The sequence below is a fragment of the Terrapene carolina genome, unplaced genomic scaffold, assembly GCF_002925995.2.
Source record: "Terrapene carolina triunguis isolate 2854851 unplaced genomic scaffold, T_m_triunguis-2.0 Scaffold53, whole genome shotgun sequence".
Lineage (NCBI taxonomy): Eukaryota > Metazoa > Chordata > Testudines > Emydidae > Terrapene > Terrapene triunguis.
The window spans coordinates 20444907-20460495 of record NW_020664404.1 but is presented as its reverse complement, the minus strand read 5'-3'; the positions used below and the strand labels follow the sequence as shown (position 1 = coordinate 20460495).

Genomic DNA, 15589 nt, shown 5'->3' with positions numbered 1-15589 from the left:
CATGCTTCAACCACCATTCCAGAGGACGTGTGTCTATGCTGATGACTAGTTCAGATGGACGAATGTTCATTTTCATTATCTGAGTCAGATGCCGCCAGCAGAAAGTTGATTTTCTTTTTTTGGTGGTTTGGGTTCAGTAGTTTCCGCAGCGGAGTGTTGCTCTTTTAAGACTACTGAAAGCATGCTCCACAGCTTGTCTCTCTCAGATTTTGGAAGGCACTTCAAATTCTTAAACCTTGGGTCGAGTGCTGTAGAAATCTCACATTAGTACCTTCTTTGCATTTTGTCAAATCTGAAGCAAAAGCGTTGTTAAAATGAACATGTGCTGAGTCATCATCCGAGACTCCTATAACATGAAATACATGGCTGAATGCGGGTAAAATAGAGCCAGAGACATACAATTCTCCCCCAAGGAATTCAGTCACAAATTTAATTAACACATGTATGTTTGTTTGTTTTTTTAACGAGCGTCATCAGCATGGAAGCATGTCCTCTGGAATTGTGGCCGAACCATGAAGAGGCATACAAATGTTTAGCATATCTGGCATGTAAATACCTTGCAATGCTGGCACAAAAGTGCCATACAAATGCCTGTTCTCACTTTCTGGTGACATTGGAAATAAGTGGGCAGCATTATCTCCCATAAATGTAAACAAACTTGTTTGTCTGAGCAATTGGCTGAACGAGAAGTAGGACTGAGTGGACTTGTAGGCTATAAAAGTTTACATTGTTTTGTTTTTGAGTGCAGTTATGTAACAACAAAAAATCTACATTTGTAAGTTGCACTTTCACGATAAAGAGATTGCACTATAGTACTTGTATGAAGTAAATTGAAATACTGCATTCTGTTTATCATTTTTACAGTGCACATATTTGTAATAAAAAATATAAAGTGAGCAGTGTATACTTCGTATTCTGTGTTGTAATTGAAATCAATATATTTGAAAATGTAGAAAAACATCCAAAATAGTTAATAAATATCAATTGGTATTCTATTGTTTAATAGTGCGCTTAAAATTGCGATTAATTTGAGTTAATCATGAGTTAACTGCGAGTAATCGACAGCTGGTTGCCCTGTAAGCTGCATAGCCGCGCAGCAGGCTATTTAGGACCACGCAGGTCCCCCTGCCCCTCCAGAGTTGCCCGGGAGAGGAGCCCCTCCCCAGGCCCACTGGAACTGCCGCGGTTGGGGAGAGGTGCCCCAGCCCAGGCCTGCCGGTGCTGCCATGGCCAGGGAGAGGAGCCCTTACCCCAGCCCAGCCCCGCTGGAGCTGCTGCAACAAGGAGAGGCGCCTCTCCCCCCCCAGCCCAGGTGCTGCTGGGGGGGAATGCGCTCGCGCGCTCTCTCTCTCTCTTCTCCCCCCACCCCCCGATGTAGCCCTGGGGCAGGGCAGCCTGCACCCCCACCCAGCGTCCTCACCCCCTCGCATCCCAATCCTCTGCTCCAGCCCTGAGCCCCTCATCCCCAGTCCCACCCTAGAGCCCTCCCCCCCATACACACACCAGCCTTCTTCCCCAGCCCTGAGCCCCCTCACACACTCCAAACCCCTTGGCCCCACCCCGCCACATGAATTTTGTTATGTGCACCAGTATGGAGGTGATGTGTCACACATCACCTCCACATTGGTGCACATAACAAAATGCATTCCGCACAAGGGTGGGAAAATTACACTCGATCTTAGCCAAAAGGCCGAGAAGCGTACTAGGGCTGTCGATCAGTGTTCCCTCTAAAGATTATGGTTTTTTTCTCCCACTAGATGGCCCCACTTTCCATCTCAAGTTCTGTAATGCAGGAGCTGGAAAGCGGCTCCGAAGACTCTGTGGAGCAGTAGCTGAATGTTTACAAGGGACCTGTGGGGATTTCCTATCTGCTATGCACTCTAGGATGACTATCCAGATGTTACGGGAAGGCTGATAGTGCTGGGTGATCTGCCCCTACTATTACCAGAAAGTGGAAAGGGTGTTAGCTGTAACCCTTGGCACTCTTAGCATTTCCCTAATCCAGTTTATAGGTTCGTATAGTTGCTTCTCAGAAGCGCTTTAAGCAACTTCTTTGGCACTGATAGTCATCTACAAGAACTTAGACCTTAATCCCCAAAGAAGCAACAGATAAGATTTCCGTGAAGTGACCTTTATGTTCAGCTGTTGCTGCCACCACCCTTATGGTCAAAAAAGATCTGGCTTCTGTTTCACAGGACTTCAGCAAGAAAGTGGAGCCTACTAGTGGGAGGGAAGTCAGACTAAAAAGAGGGCACTCTTTTTTTTAAATAAGGCCAAAATTTATTTCAATTGTCAAGAATCTCATATGCGTCAACTGTAGTTAGTAAATATTAACACTTTTTGAAAACATAAGACCTAACAGGTGGTTTACCAATAGAGAACCTTTTGGAAGGTGAGAATAAAATAACTTTCCCCTCTCCCACTCCTTGCATAGTAAGTAGTGAAAAGTTCTCTCAACATTAATTACTTTCTGCAGCAAATAATGTATTGATTGGCATTTGGGTTTTTTTTATCTTCTGTCTGTGGTCTATAAGTTTTTTTTTCTAGAATGCTTCACTTGTATGGTTTATTTATTTATTTTTATTTGCAGGTAAGAGCACCATCGCTGACTGACCCAAATATTTTGGTAGAAGACATGCTTACTCCGTGCTCCCCAGGTGATCCTAATGCCATTGAAATGACCTGGATGGATGTCCCAGGGGATAAGCTGTTGGAGCCTGTTGTTTCCATGGTCAGAATCTTGTTTTTATTACGAAATGTGTTTCTTCATGCTTCATAGAACTTTATCATAATCTTACAGCAAAGTTTTCCACACGTGGGTGCTTGAAGTTAGGTACCTAAATTAGTGGCCTGGTTTCAGAAGGCCTGAGCACACCCATCAGCACTCAGTTAATCCCAGCATGCTGTTTTAGTCATGAGTCTGGTACAGTTTGTTCAACAATTGTAAGCCCTTTTTGCTATACAGAGCCAACTCTCCCCACCCTGACTTACAGCTTCCCTGTATTCATCCTGCCCATCAGCTGACATGCAGCTAGAACCTTTCTCTTATCAGCTGTTAATTGTGTGGTAGCCTACCAGGTGGCTCCTCCACTGTTCATCCCTGCTTTTCAGTGGTCCCTACCACCCAAACACCCCTCAGTTTCCTCCCGTCTGTTATCACTGATTTTTTCCATCACTGTCATCCCTGAATCTCAGGATTGTATTGCTGTATTGAGAGAATATAGTCAATTGTTATACTGCAGGCTGGTGTTTACAGTTTGAAAATAATGCTGAAAACTCCTATTACCAAATACAATTTTGTGACAAGTGATTATATATGTATATAATGGTAGTTTCAGTGGATTTTGCATAAAGGTGTGTGAGGGTCCCCTCTCGTCTCCCTCCCCCCCCCCCCCCCCCCCCCAAATACTCGTCTCTTTAAAATAATTATTTTTTAGTCTGGAGCATAGAATACATTTATCATGTGTAGAGAAACAATTCTCTCCTGTTTCTAAAACAGATCATAGTCTTTGGCTCACTCGATTTCAGTTCAATCAATATAGCAAAATCTGTTACAGGACACTTATTGCTGCCATATTTTTCCAAGAATTGCAAGATCAGATCTATACAAAATAGTGGATATAGGTATATTTGGCTGGAGGGAGAGTTGGGGAGAGATTTGAGCTGCCACTGTCCATGTTGTACCTATTCAAGTAGTGAAAGAAAGATTTTATCAGGTCATCAGTGCTCATGAAATTTAAAAGCACTAACTGGGGTATCTTAGCTACAACTTTTACTCGGAGTAAAAGTAATCTGCATTGGGGGACTTTTAATTTGTGGTAGGTTTATCTCAGAGTAAATAGGATTTAGCCCCAAGGCACTAGTTGCCTACTGGGCAGGACGCCATCTCAGGTTCTTATGATTACCCATTCGTCTCAAAAATAGAAAAAAAAAATAAAGCAATCACGCATTTATAAGCTGTCAGTTGAATGAGAGACACCTTTGAGATGGCATCTCTGGCATGACTAGGGAGTTCTGAAAGCAGTAGCCAGTAGTAGCATGAGTCTATTTGCTGCACTTACAGAGAACTTTATATGGTTCTGGGTGTGTGTTTGACCCTGCTCTTAGTTTGTTTTTAAATATTCTATACTATTTTTCACCATGGATGTCTGACTTCTTGCATTTTACTGTCTGTATCAGAACTTCTATGTGAAACTGACCAGTCTAATTTTGCCATCCATTCTGATACAATTCTTTAGTGTTGAAAGCCTCTATAGTTGGAATTTTCTTTTTTTAGAAACTAGCTCTTTACTTAGGTTTCAATGCTTCTCCATCTCCTTTCCAAAAACCAACAAAAACTAAAAATTAACACTAGCCATATTGTATCTGTGCCCCTTCAGGGTATTTGCTTAAGTTAGTCATACACAGATGTGTGTGTGCACACCCAATTTTGCAAGTCTAGCCCTGCATCTCTATCTGATAAATCCTGTTAGACTTTGTCTACCTTTTGGGTACTATATAGAGCTGGTGTGACACTTTGGAGACTACCCAGACCTGTAAAGGGTTCTGTCACGCCTGCCTTAGTACTTGGGGGACCTCTGTACTGTGCAGCTATGGTTCAGATCCCTGATACCAGTAGTCAGCCCACAAGCATAAGGTGTCACCCTGGCTCTCACTAGCCTACTTACTCTTTTGCAAGGTGACACCAACAACCCTTCTAGTCCTGCATCTCCCCAAATATGTCCTCCCAGGCACTTAAACTTTTCCCCTGTGGTTCATTGCCCCCAAAGGTGTGAACCCAGCTCTCAGGTCACCATGGCGCGCACATGCCACACAATTTGCCCAACAGAGACCTGTTTGGGACAAATGAACAAAAAGTTGTATTTAATAGAAAATCCACAGATCAAAGATGAAATAGTAAGGGAAAGCAAACATCTGACTCACACAGAAAATAAACATGATGACATAACCTCAGCCTTTACACTTCTATGTCAGATAAATTCCCTTTTCTAATACAAGTTACCTATTGCCTTAATACAGTTTCCCAGCATACCCCCTAACTATAGGAGGGATCCAGCATTCACAAACCGCCTCCTGCCTTGAGACTGTCCCCCACCTTCTGGATTCAGCTCAGTTCCAAGCCTGTTTTTAAAAGGGTTTTCCTTTTCTCTCTGTTTTTTTCTCTCAGTCCGTGATGATTCATGGTTAATCACAGTTGTGAAATTTCCTCCTGATTTGATGTTGGGGAGCCACTGTGTTCTTTTCAACTTCGAGTTATTTCAGAGACTTTCCATTAACTGTAATGGTCCACTGTTGTCCTTTCCTGGGATGGACAACGGATAGTTACTTGAAGCCTGCTCACCACCCTACTGTAAAGTGTTGCTGAAGTTGCAGCACAGTGTTCTATATATACAAATACATGAAAATGTGTATGTATCTCCTAATGATTTAGTTTAGAACATTACAAGATTTCAGAAGACCTTGATATATTTTTATAGTACTGTAACATTTGTATGCAATCAGTTGATTTAACTACTTATTTTGAGGGTTCAAACCTTTTGTTCTTCTTTGAGAGATGTCCCTGTGGGTGCTCCACTTCAGGTGTTGGTGCGTCCTTGCGCCTTCGCTCAGAGTACTTGTACCAGTCACACACGCGCAGAGCCTGTGTTCAACTCTCCCTTGTTCAACTTTTTTCCTTCTTAGTTTAGCTTACCAGTATTAGTTAGGTATCCTTTTCCCGTCTCTTCTCTTCTTAAAAAAAAAAAAACAAAGAAGACCTTTTTGTTCCTGTCACCGCAGCCGCTTCCGACATGCCTGGCTCTCCAGGTTTTAAGCGCTGCTCTAACTGTAATGATGCCATCCCTCTTTCAGATGGCCACTCTAAATGTATTAAATGTTTGGGGGAGTCCCACATCCCCCAAAAATGTGCCCACTGCAGCAAGTTGAAATCCAGGGCATGCAAAGACAGGGACCTGCGGTTAAAACTACTCCTGCTGCAAAAATCCCTCAGACCCGCCCGGGCTCTGACTCTGCTGTACCCCGCAACAAAGAGACAAAAGAAAACTTCAAAAAAACCCATCAGTCTCTCTCACCCGCAAAGGGTATTGGCAGGGATAAGCCTTCTCTGGGTACTGCTTTCCTCCCCACGCTCCCCCGGCTGAATACCTTTGATGCGCCAGGCTCCTCCGGCTGCGGTGGTTACGGTCGCACTAATCTCCGGTGCCGAAGCTTCAGGCTTTCAGTTGCTTGCCTCTCACACGGCACCGTTCGGCACCGCAATGGAAGCAGTGCCGACGCACACTAGTCTGCCTGACCCCCCTGCAGGCTCCTCTCACTCTCACACCGTCAGCCTTTGAGCTAGCCGGCAGTGACAGAACGCTCAGGACACCGGTGCAGAGGAATCCCTCCTCACAACAAATTCCTCTCGCACACCCCTCCACTCAGAGGCGCTGCAGCACCACAATTCACACACTCAAGGGACCTGCTGGTGTCACTTATCTTGCAGTCACCCCTGCTTAACACCTACTTCTCTTCGGACACTTGGACAAGGTCCGCACAGCTTTCCTCCAGTGATGAGGAATCTGGGCTGCAGGGAGAATTTTCACCTTATCAGATCTCCCGTCCACAGACCCCAATCAAGAGAGGTCATAGAAAAGCTGCCTCGTCCTACTCCGAGGGTCCTGCCCCATGGGGCGTGAACCCTGGATGGCACTACCCATGTCCTTCCCACCACAGTGGCAGTATTGGGCTCCGTGGGCTCCTTATACTCGCGACCACACTCATTATACCACTGTAGTTTGGCATGAGACTGGCTTGGTACCACCAGCTGATGACCCTGCCACTGACTCCAGACACCAGGCAGCCCTGTCACAACTGCAAGAGCAAGCACGGTCTGTCTCTAACCTGGTAGAACCAGTTGTTCCGCCTGATGAAGCATTGTTTCCTCCTCCCCCCCCCGATGTCTTCGGACGACTTCTCAAAATTTCAAGACCTGTTTAAAAGAATTGCCAATGAGCTACGAATTAACCTGGAGGAAGTCCCTGAACAGCAGCATGAGCTAACTGACATCCTGCAGCCCTCTTCTTCTAGAATTGCATTACGCATCTCTTTTAGAATTTGGCAAACCCCGGCTGCAAGCCTGCCTACCTGTAAGAGAGCAGACCGAAAGTACTTTTTTCCTTCCAAGGGCTCGGAATTCCTGTTTACTCACCCAGCGCCAAACTCGCTGGTAGTAGATGCAGTTAACCAAAAGAACAAACACCAGTTTCCCCGCTCCACCCATTCCGACAAGGACAGTAAGCGAGTAGATCTGCTCGGACATAAGGTATACGCTTCTTCCACATTGCAGTTTCGCATTGCTAATTATACAGCTGTACTAGCAAAGTACGACCACAAAAATTACAATAAATTCATGGACTTTATTGAGCACGTTCCAGAAGAAAAGAAACAATTTACAGCCAGTTTCCGAGGGACAAATCATCTCCCACACTGCTCTCCAAGCTGCCCTGGATGTGGCCAATACTGCGGCACAGTCCACAGCCACAGCAGTCAAGATGCGCTGAGGGTCATGGCTCTTGTCCTCTCCCTTTCCCTGGGAGATCCAGTGTACCATTGAGGATCTCCCCTTCGACGGTGACAAACTGTTCGCCTCCACCACAAATCACGTACTCCACTCCACTCCAAGGACTCCAGGGCAACTCTCCGGTCTCTAGAAATTCAAACCCCTACGACTAGAAGGCAATAATATAGATATCAGCCTTATCAGCGACCATGCTATCTCACATACACCCAGCAATTCCATAGATCTCATGAGCAACAGCAACACCAGAGATCCAGATACCAACGCCGCCGTCCCAACTCCTTAGCAGCATCTCAACTCCCTCCAACTAATTAAGCGAATTTGAAGCCTTGGTTGAGGGTATAGAAAACAATATTTCCACTTCAGTGCTTACACCGCCTGCCCCTATTTTTGGTCATTGCCTACGCCCATTCTCCCATCAATGGTGAAATATTACCACCGACAAGTGGGCTTTAGAGGTCATCACAATTGGCTATTCCATCCCTTTCCTCTTCCTCCCTCCCTCCCACCCACCCTCTCTGTCCCTGTTCAGGGACTCTTCTCAAGAGCAACATCTCCTTCAACTGGGGGCAGTGGAAATCGTGCCCGAACAACACAGAGGGAAAGGTTTCTACTCCCATTACTTCTTAACAGAAAAGAAAACCAGGGGATGGCGACCGATCCTCAACCTCAGGTGGCTAAACAAATTTATCAAAAAGCAAAAGTTCAAAATGGTTACCCTCACCACCATAATCCCAGCACTGAAGCAGGGTGATTGGTTTTCAGCCCTCGACCTACAGGCCGCCTATTTTCATGTGACTATTCCCACAGACGTTTTCTTCATTTTACTCTTGGTTTGACACATTTTCAATACAGAGTGTTGCCCTTCGGCCTATCTACCGCCCCCTGAGTTTTCTCCAAACTCCTCGCCATGGTTACTGCCCACCTCAGGAAACGGGGTTATAATATTTCCTTACCTCGACGATTGTCTCCTCAAAGCCTCAACACTTGACGAAGCTCTTCGATCCACGCAGCTTACTGTCGCTTGCTTCCTTTCCCTTGGCCTACAAATAAAAACAAATCCACCTTCTCTCTTACCCAACTGGAGTTCATAGGAGCGCATCTCGATTCCGGAACGGGAATAGTGTCTCTCCTGCTTGATCATTTCAACACCATAAAACTCCTGGTTACAAAACTTCGCAACAGTCCCCAGGTCATTGCACAAGACTGCCTGAAACTATTAGGCCACATGGCCTCGTGTACTTTCATGGTCAAAAATGCACACCTATACATGAGGTGCCTTCCAAGCTTGGTTGGCCACGGTTTACAGACTGAACGTATACGCTCTAAACAAGCCTCTGTCCATACCCTTCAGAGTCAAAGACTCCCTCCAATGGTGGACAGTTCCCTCCAACCTCTGCTCAGGAATCCCTTTTCTCCAGGACTCCTCATCACTCATAATGACTACTGATGTATCCCTCACGGGATGGGGAGCACACATGTCCCACCATACAGCCCAGGAGCTATAGTCTTCCACCGAAGCCTCCCTACACATAAACGTCCTAGAACTGTGAGCCATATGCAATGCCTGCCGTCACTTCTTCCCATTCATTCAGAACCAACATGTTCAGATAATGACAGACAACATCGCGTGCATGTTCTGTGTCAACAGGCAGGGAAGGGCTCAATCTCACTCGCTTTGCACAGAAGCCATGAAGCTCTGGTGTGCCTCGCGAACAACATCTGGATATCAGCCGCCTATCTTCCCGGGGCCCTGAATACCACCACGGACAAACTAAGCAGACATTTTCCCTGGGATCACGAATGGGAGATAAACGACACGATCATACACAATATATTCCGCGTTTGGGGCTATCCAACCCTGGGCCTCTTCGTGACTGTGAAAATCAAGAAATGTTCCGAATTTTGCTCCAGAGTGGGATTGGGCAACCATTCCCTAGGAGATGCATTCCTGATCTCATGGGCTCAACACTTAATGTATGCTTTCCCCCCAGTAGCAGTTCTCCACAGAGTTCTGACAAAGATATGGACAGATCATGCCACGGTAATTCTCATTGCCCCGTTGTGGCCCAGACAACCGTGGTTTCCGTTCCTCACCAGAATGTCAATTCGCCCACCGATTTCATTGCCCCTCACTCCGAACCTCGTATCGCAGCAACACGGCTGATTTCTTCACCTCAACCTCTGTCCATGCTTTATCTCAAAGCTTGGTTCCTACATGGTTCTCCCAAAACCATCTAGTATGCTCTGAGCAGGTTCAAAGAGTGCTCCTACATAGCAGAACACAATCTACTCGCACAACATATCTCCAAAAGTGGAAGCGATTCACACAATGGTGCTCAACTAAACCACTTCCTCCTACTTCTGCACCTTTTCTGCCCATACTTGACGACTACTTATTAGATCTTAAGCAATCTGGCCTTTCTTTCAGCCCTATCAAAGTCCGGGGTGTATGGGGTTGTCAGGGAGGGGTAGTACCTCTGATGGGGGAGCAGTCGTACTCCTAGGAGTAGCTCATCCACTTTGGTCCCCACTTGACACCCAGCTCTCACCTGTGGCTCCAAGTAGCTGTCAGCATGCGACAGCGGCCACACCCCGGAGACCGTCTCGACTGGCGGGCTAAACCAGGTGAGGGTAGCTGATGAGTATGAGACTCTCGGTGAGTCAGGGCTTGTCTACCCATTGCATGCGAAGGCTGGATCCGGCTGACTGAGGCAACCTGGTTCAATGGTCAGGAAGGCGGTGACAGCAAGCGTTGTGGAACGCTTAAGAGCACGACAAGACACGTAGGCGTCCTGGTCCTCCACTGCGCCCTGTCCTATCTCCAGCCGTCTCGACTTCTGTCCTGCCACTGGATACAGATAGGAACTGGGAAGAGAGAGTGAGGCTGACGTTGCGCAACTCTCCCTCACTTTAATCCAATTCACGCGCAAGTCTCGACATCATATATCATATCACATCAAGTCCTGTGGCGATGGGCGAGCGACGAAGCAGCAGGTGTGGATACACTGGGAGCTGTAGCCGCGGACCTGCACATAGGCGGCTCAGGCATAATGGTCGTTCCTCACTGACCGAAGCAGCAGTGGAGCTCGGCATCTTCTTGAGCGACTGAGCAGCCCTATTCAGGATTGCACTGCTCACCTCCGTAGAACGAGGAGGGGGCTAGAAAAGGTGCCCTAAACATTGCCTGCTTCACCTTACCCTGGCCAGCATACCGCAGCTGGTGGGGATCCCATAAAAGCGGTCGAACAAAAATAAGAACAAAATTTAGAGTGACACTGATCACTATTGGCACATGGAATGTGCGCACGTTACTGGACAACATCACGGCAGACAGACTGGAGAGAAGAACAGCACTTGTCGCTAGAGAGCTCGCACGCTACAACATTGATATTGCAGCCCTTAGCGAAACTCGCCTTGCTAATGAAGGACAGCTATCCGAGTCAGGTGGTGGCTATACATTTTTCTGGAGTGGCCGCAGCAGTGATGAGCGTCGCGAATCTGGAGTTGGCTTCGCCATCAAGAATCATCTTGTTCGGAAACTTGCCAGTTCCCCCAAGGGTACGAATGACCGGCTCATGACAATGCAGCTTCCGCTTCAAAAAGGAAAACAAGCTACTTTGATCAGCGCATATGCTCCTACAACGACCAACCCAGAGGATGTGAAGGATAAATTCTACGAAGAACTAGATACTCTGTTATCGTCAGTGCACCGCACAGACAAGCTGATTCTGCTTGGCCATTTTAACGCAAGAGTCGGATGCGATGCCGCAGCCTGGGAAGGAGTCATCGGGGAAAAATGGAGTGGGAAAGTGCAACGGCAATGGCCTGTTACTGCTGAAAACTTGTGCAGCACGTGGCCTTCTGATCAGCAATACGGTCTTCCGCCTTCCTACCCGCAACAGGACTTCGTGGATGCATCCCCGTTCCAAGCACTGGCATTTGATCGATTATGTCATCATCAGGAGAAGGGACAGACAAGATGTCAGGGTTACAAAAGCTATGTGTGGCGCTGACTGTTGGACGGATCATAGGCTCATAGTATCCAAAATGAAGCTCCGTATCATGCCGAAGAGACGACCACAAGGCTGTAAGACTCTCAAAAGGATCAATGTGTCGAAGCTGAAGAACAGCCGCATCACTGAAAATCTAGCAGAAGACCTAGAGAATGAGCTTGCTGATCTTCGTATTGAGGATGACGCTGAGAAAGACTGGGAGCGATTCCGCAACACTGTCCATACAGCTGCATCGAAGGTATTGGGGCCCTCCACATGCAGGCGGCAAGACTGGTTTGATAAAAATGATGCAGAAATCCAGGCCTTACTTGCTGAGAAGCACCGCCTGCATCGTGCATATCAAAACGATCCATCCTCGGCGGCAAAGACCACCGCCTTTATCAACGTTCGCAGAACAGTACAGAACCGATTGCGCAAAATGCGGGACTTGTGGCTGAGCGCCAAAGCAGATGAAATACAGGCATATGCAGACAGGAACGACTTTAAGCAGTTTTATGAAGCCCTTAACACACTCTATGGTCCACAGTCTTCTGGGAGTTTTCCCCTCCTGAACTCTGATGGTACTGTGCTCCTTACAGAGAAGACGCAGATTCTCCAGAGATGGGCTGAACACTTTGAAGCAATTCTCAATCGCCCCTCAGTCATCAATGATGAGGCCATTGACAAGATGCCCCAAGTTGCAGTCAATGACTCCATGGATGCTTCACCAGAAGAGGACGAAGTGAAGAAAGCTATCAATCAGCTGTCAAGTGGCAAAGCCCTAGGGTCAGATGCCATACCAGCAGAGGTGTACAAAGTCGGTGGACCCGTGCTGCTACGGAAACTCACTGAGCTGTTTCAGTCCTTCTGGGGGCAGGGAACCATTCCACAGGAATTGAGACGCGTCCATCTTGCACCTCTATAAGAGGAAGGGCAATCGCCAGGTATGCGACAATCACCGTGGAATCTCGCTGCTTTCTACAGCGGGGAAAGTTCTTGCACGGGTTCTGTTGAACCGATTGATTACTCACCTGGAGAAGGGCTTACTGCCAGAATCACAGTGTGGCTTCCGCAAAGGTCATGGGACTATTGACATGATCTTTGCTGTGCGTCAGCTACAGGAGAAATGTCAAGAGCAGAATCGTGAACTCTACACAACTTTTGTGGACCTCACGAAAGCATTTGACTCTGTCAGTCGCCAGGGCCTGTGGAGGATCATGTCGAAATTTGGCTGTCCAGACAGATTTATACGAATGGTACGTCAATTTCATCACGGTATGATGGCTCGTGTCCTGGATGACGGTGAAACATCTGAGGCCTTCCCAGTCACCAACGGCGTCAAGCAAGGGTGTGTTTTAGCACCCACTTTGTTCAGCATGATATTCTCTGCCACTCTGACTGATGCCTTTCAACACTGCACTGAAGGAGTAGGCCTGAAGTATAGAACTGATGGGAAATTATTCAATCTGAGGCGACTGCGTGCTATCACCAAGGTGAAGGAAACTGTACTTCGAGACTTTCTCTTTGCTGATGATTGTGCTCTGAATGCTAGTACTGAGCCAGAAATGCAAGCCAGTATGGACAAGTTTTCAACTGCATGCAATAACTTCGGTCTCTCTATTAACATCAAGAAGACTGAGGTCATGCATCAGCCAGCTCCCCACACTCCATACTCAGAACTGTCCATCACTGTAAATGGACAGAGACTTCAGACAGTGGACCACTTCACGTACCTGGGCAGTATTCTTTCCCGAGCAGTGTCAATCGATGATGAAGTAAACTGCAGAATTGCTAAAGCCAGCTCTGCATTTGGCCGATTGCGCTTCAATGTTTGGGAACGTCGAGGGATCAGCCTGTCAACGAAGCTGAAGGTCTACCGAGCAGTGGTGCTTCCAACTCTGCTGTACGCCTGCGAGACGTGAACTGTCTATCGGAGTCATGCACGAAGGCTCAATCACTTCCACATTTCCTGTCTGCGAAAGCTTCTAAAAATCAGATGGCAGGACAAAGTACCCGATACTAATGTCCTTACTAGAGCCAGTCTGCCGTCAGTTCACACATTGCTGATGAGAGCCCAGACCAGGTGGGCCGGACATGTTGTGAGAATGTCAGATGAACGCATTCCTAAACAGCTCTTCTACGGAGAACTCACTCAGGGAAAGCGCTCCCATGGAGGTCAAAAGAAGCGATTCAAGGACACGCTGAAGACCTCTTTGAAGTCCTTCGAGATCAACACCGCCACATGGGAAACCTTCGCACTGAACCGTTCAGCATGGCACAGCCTCATTCACACAGGCAGTAATAATACCTCTGAGGCAAGGCGTATTGCTGAGGCTGAAAAAAAGCGTGAGCTGCGCAAGTCCAGAGCTGCTCATACATCATCGACAGTGCCATTACATGTTTGCCCGACGTGTGACAGGACGTTCCACGCCCGAATCGGACTGATCAGTCATCTTCGGACGCACAAAGCCCGGTCATCGAAAGAATGAGTTGTTGAGGTCTTCATCGATAACGATGGACGAACATCATCATCATCATCAAAGTCCACTTAGCTGCTATTACAACTTTTCATGAAAAGATTGACGATACCTCTGTTTTTGCTCATCCAATCACCAAACGTTTTCTCAAAGGGCTCCAATCCCTATACCCGGACATTAAACCTCCTACCCCTCTGTGGGACCTTCACTTAGTATTATCCTGCTTAACTCAACAACCATTTGAGACTCTAGTCACTTGCTCCCTCTTACACCTCTCTATGAAAACAGCATTCTTAGTGGCAATCACCTCCGCCAGACGGGCAGGAGAAATAGCGGCTCTCATGGCAGACCCACCTTATACACTATTTTTTAAGGACAAGGTTACCCTCCGACTACACCCCAAATTTCTTCCAAAGGTGCATTCATCATTCCACATCAATGAGCCTACCAACCTTCTTTCCTAAACCACATGCAAACTCTTTTGAATCCACAATGCATACGTTAGATGTACGCAGGGCTTTGTCCTTCTATTTGGATAGAACCAAGCCCTTCAGGAACTCTTCTAGACTCTGTCCCCATTGCGGAGCGCTCCAAAGGGACACCTATTTCTACCCAGAGACTTTCAAACTGGATTTCTGAGTGTATCTGACTGTGCTATCAGATAAAGAAAGTTACGCCTCCAGCCGGCATCAGAACTCACGCCACTAGATCTGTGGCTACCTCCGTGGCTTTTCTACGCAAAGTTCCTCTGACTGACATCATTTGACTTCTGAACACACATTTGTTAAGCCTTATGCCCTTACTCAAGGCCCTCTCTCTGATACACGATTAGGCAGAGCTGTATTATCTACTGCATTCCTATCAAATCCGAAGTCCCTACCTCCCTTGAGATACACTGCTTTTAAGTCACCTGGAGTGGAGCACCCACAGGAGCATCTCTCAAAGAAGAGGAGGAGGTTACTCACCCTGTGCAGTAACTGACCTTCTTCGAGATGAGTGTCCCTGTGGGTGCTCCACTACCCACCCTCCTCCCCTCTACTTTGGAGTTGGGGTAGCCTCTGTTGTAGAGAAGGAACTGAGGAGACCGGTCACGCATGCGTACTATTAAGGTACACTCAGAGCGGGGGGGCGGGGGGCAGACGCTGCACGTGCGTGACCGGTACAAGTACTGCTGTAACAATCTCAGAGCAAAGGTGCAGGAACGCACCAACACCTGGAGTGGAGCACCCACAGGGACACTCATCTTGAAGAACGTCAGTTACTGCACAGGGTGAGTAACCTCCTCTTCTCCCCTTGGCGTTTCTGGACCCAGATTGTTACAGCTGGTATTGCTGGACATATTTAAGGAACCCAAGTTCTTCACTGGCAGCAATCCAATGTTTCTGTCTTTCAGTGTTAGAAATCAGCTCTTGTTAATCGGATCAGGCGTTGATTCCTTTTAAAGAGGAATCTGTTGTCAGTTCATTTGTGATCATTGTCTAAAAAATAGCCCTGTTAATGTTTCATGTTTGGCTTTTTTTTTTAATAGTATGGTTTTGTAATGTACCTATTCAGTACTA

At 47.1% G+C, this 15589-nt stretch overlaps 1 protein-coding gene and 1 long non-coding RNA gene across 2 annotated transcripts in view; one reads left to right on the top strand and one right to left on the bottom strand.

Annotated features, from left to right (window-relative positions):
- Positions 1-15589, top strand: part of VPS4B (vacuolar protein sorting 4 homolog B) — a 49494-nt gene that overhangs the window by 31556 nt on the left and 2349 nt on the right. The window contains exon 10 of the mRNA XM_024203953.2: positions 2591-2731. Within this exon, the coding sequence (XP_024059721.1) occupies positions 2591-2731 (141 nt within the window). The remainder of the gene's footprint in view (positions 1-2590; positions 2732-15589) is intronic.
- LOC112109437 overlaps positions 7661-15589 on the bottom strand; it is a 32832-nt gene continuing 24903 nt past the window's right edge. Inside the window, exons 2-3 of the long non-coding RNA XR_002908310.1 lie at positions 8515-8601; positions 7661-7709 (exon numbers count right to left, since the gene is read on the bottom strand). This is a non-coding gene — a long non-coding RNA (uncharacterized LOC112109437). The remainder of the gene's footprint in view (positions 7710-8514; positions 8602-15589) is intronic.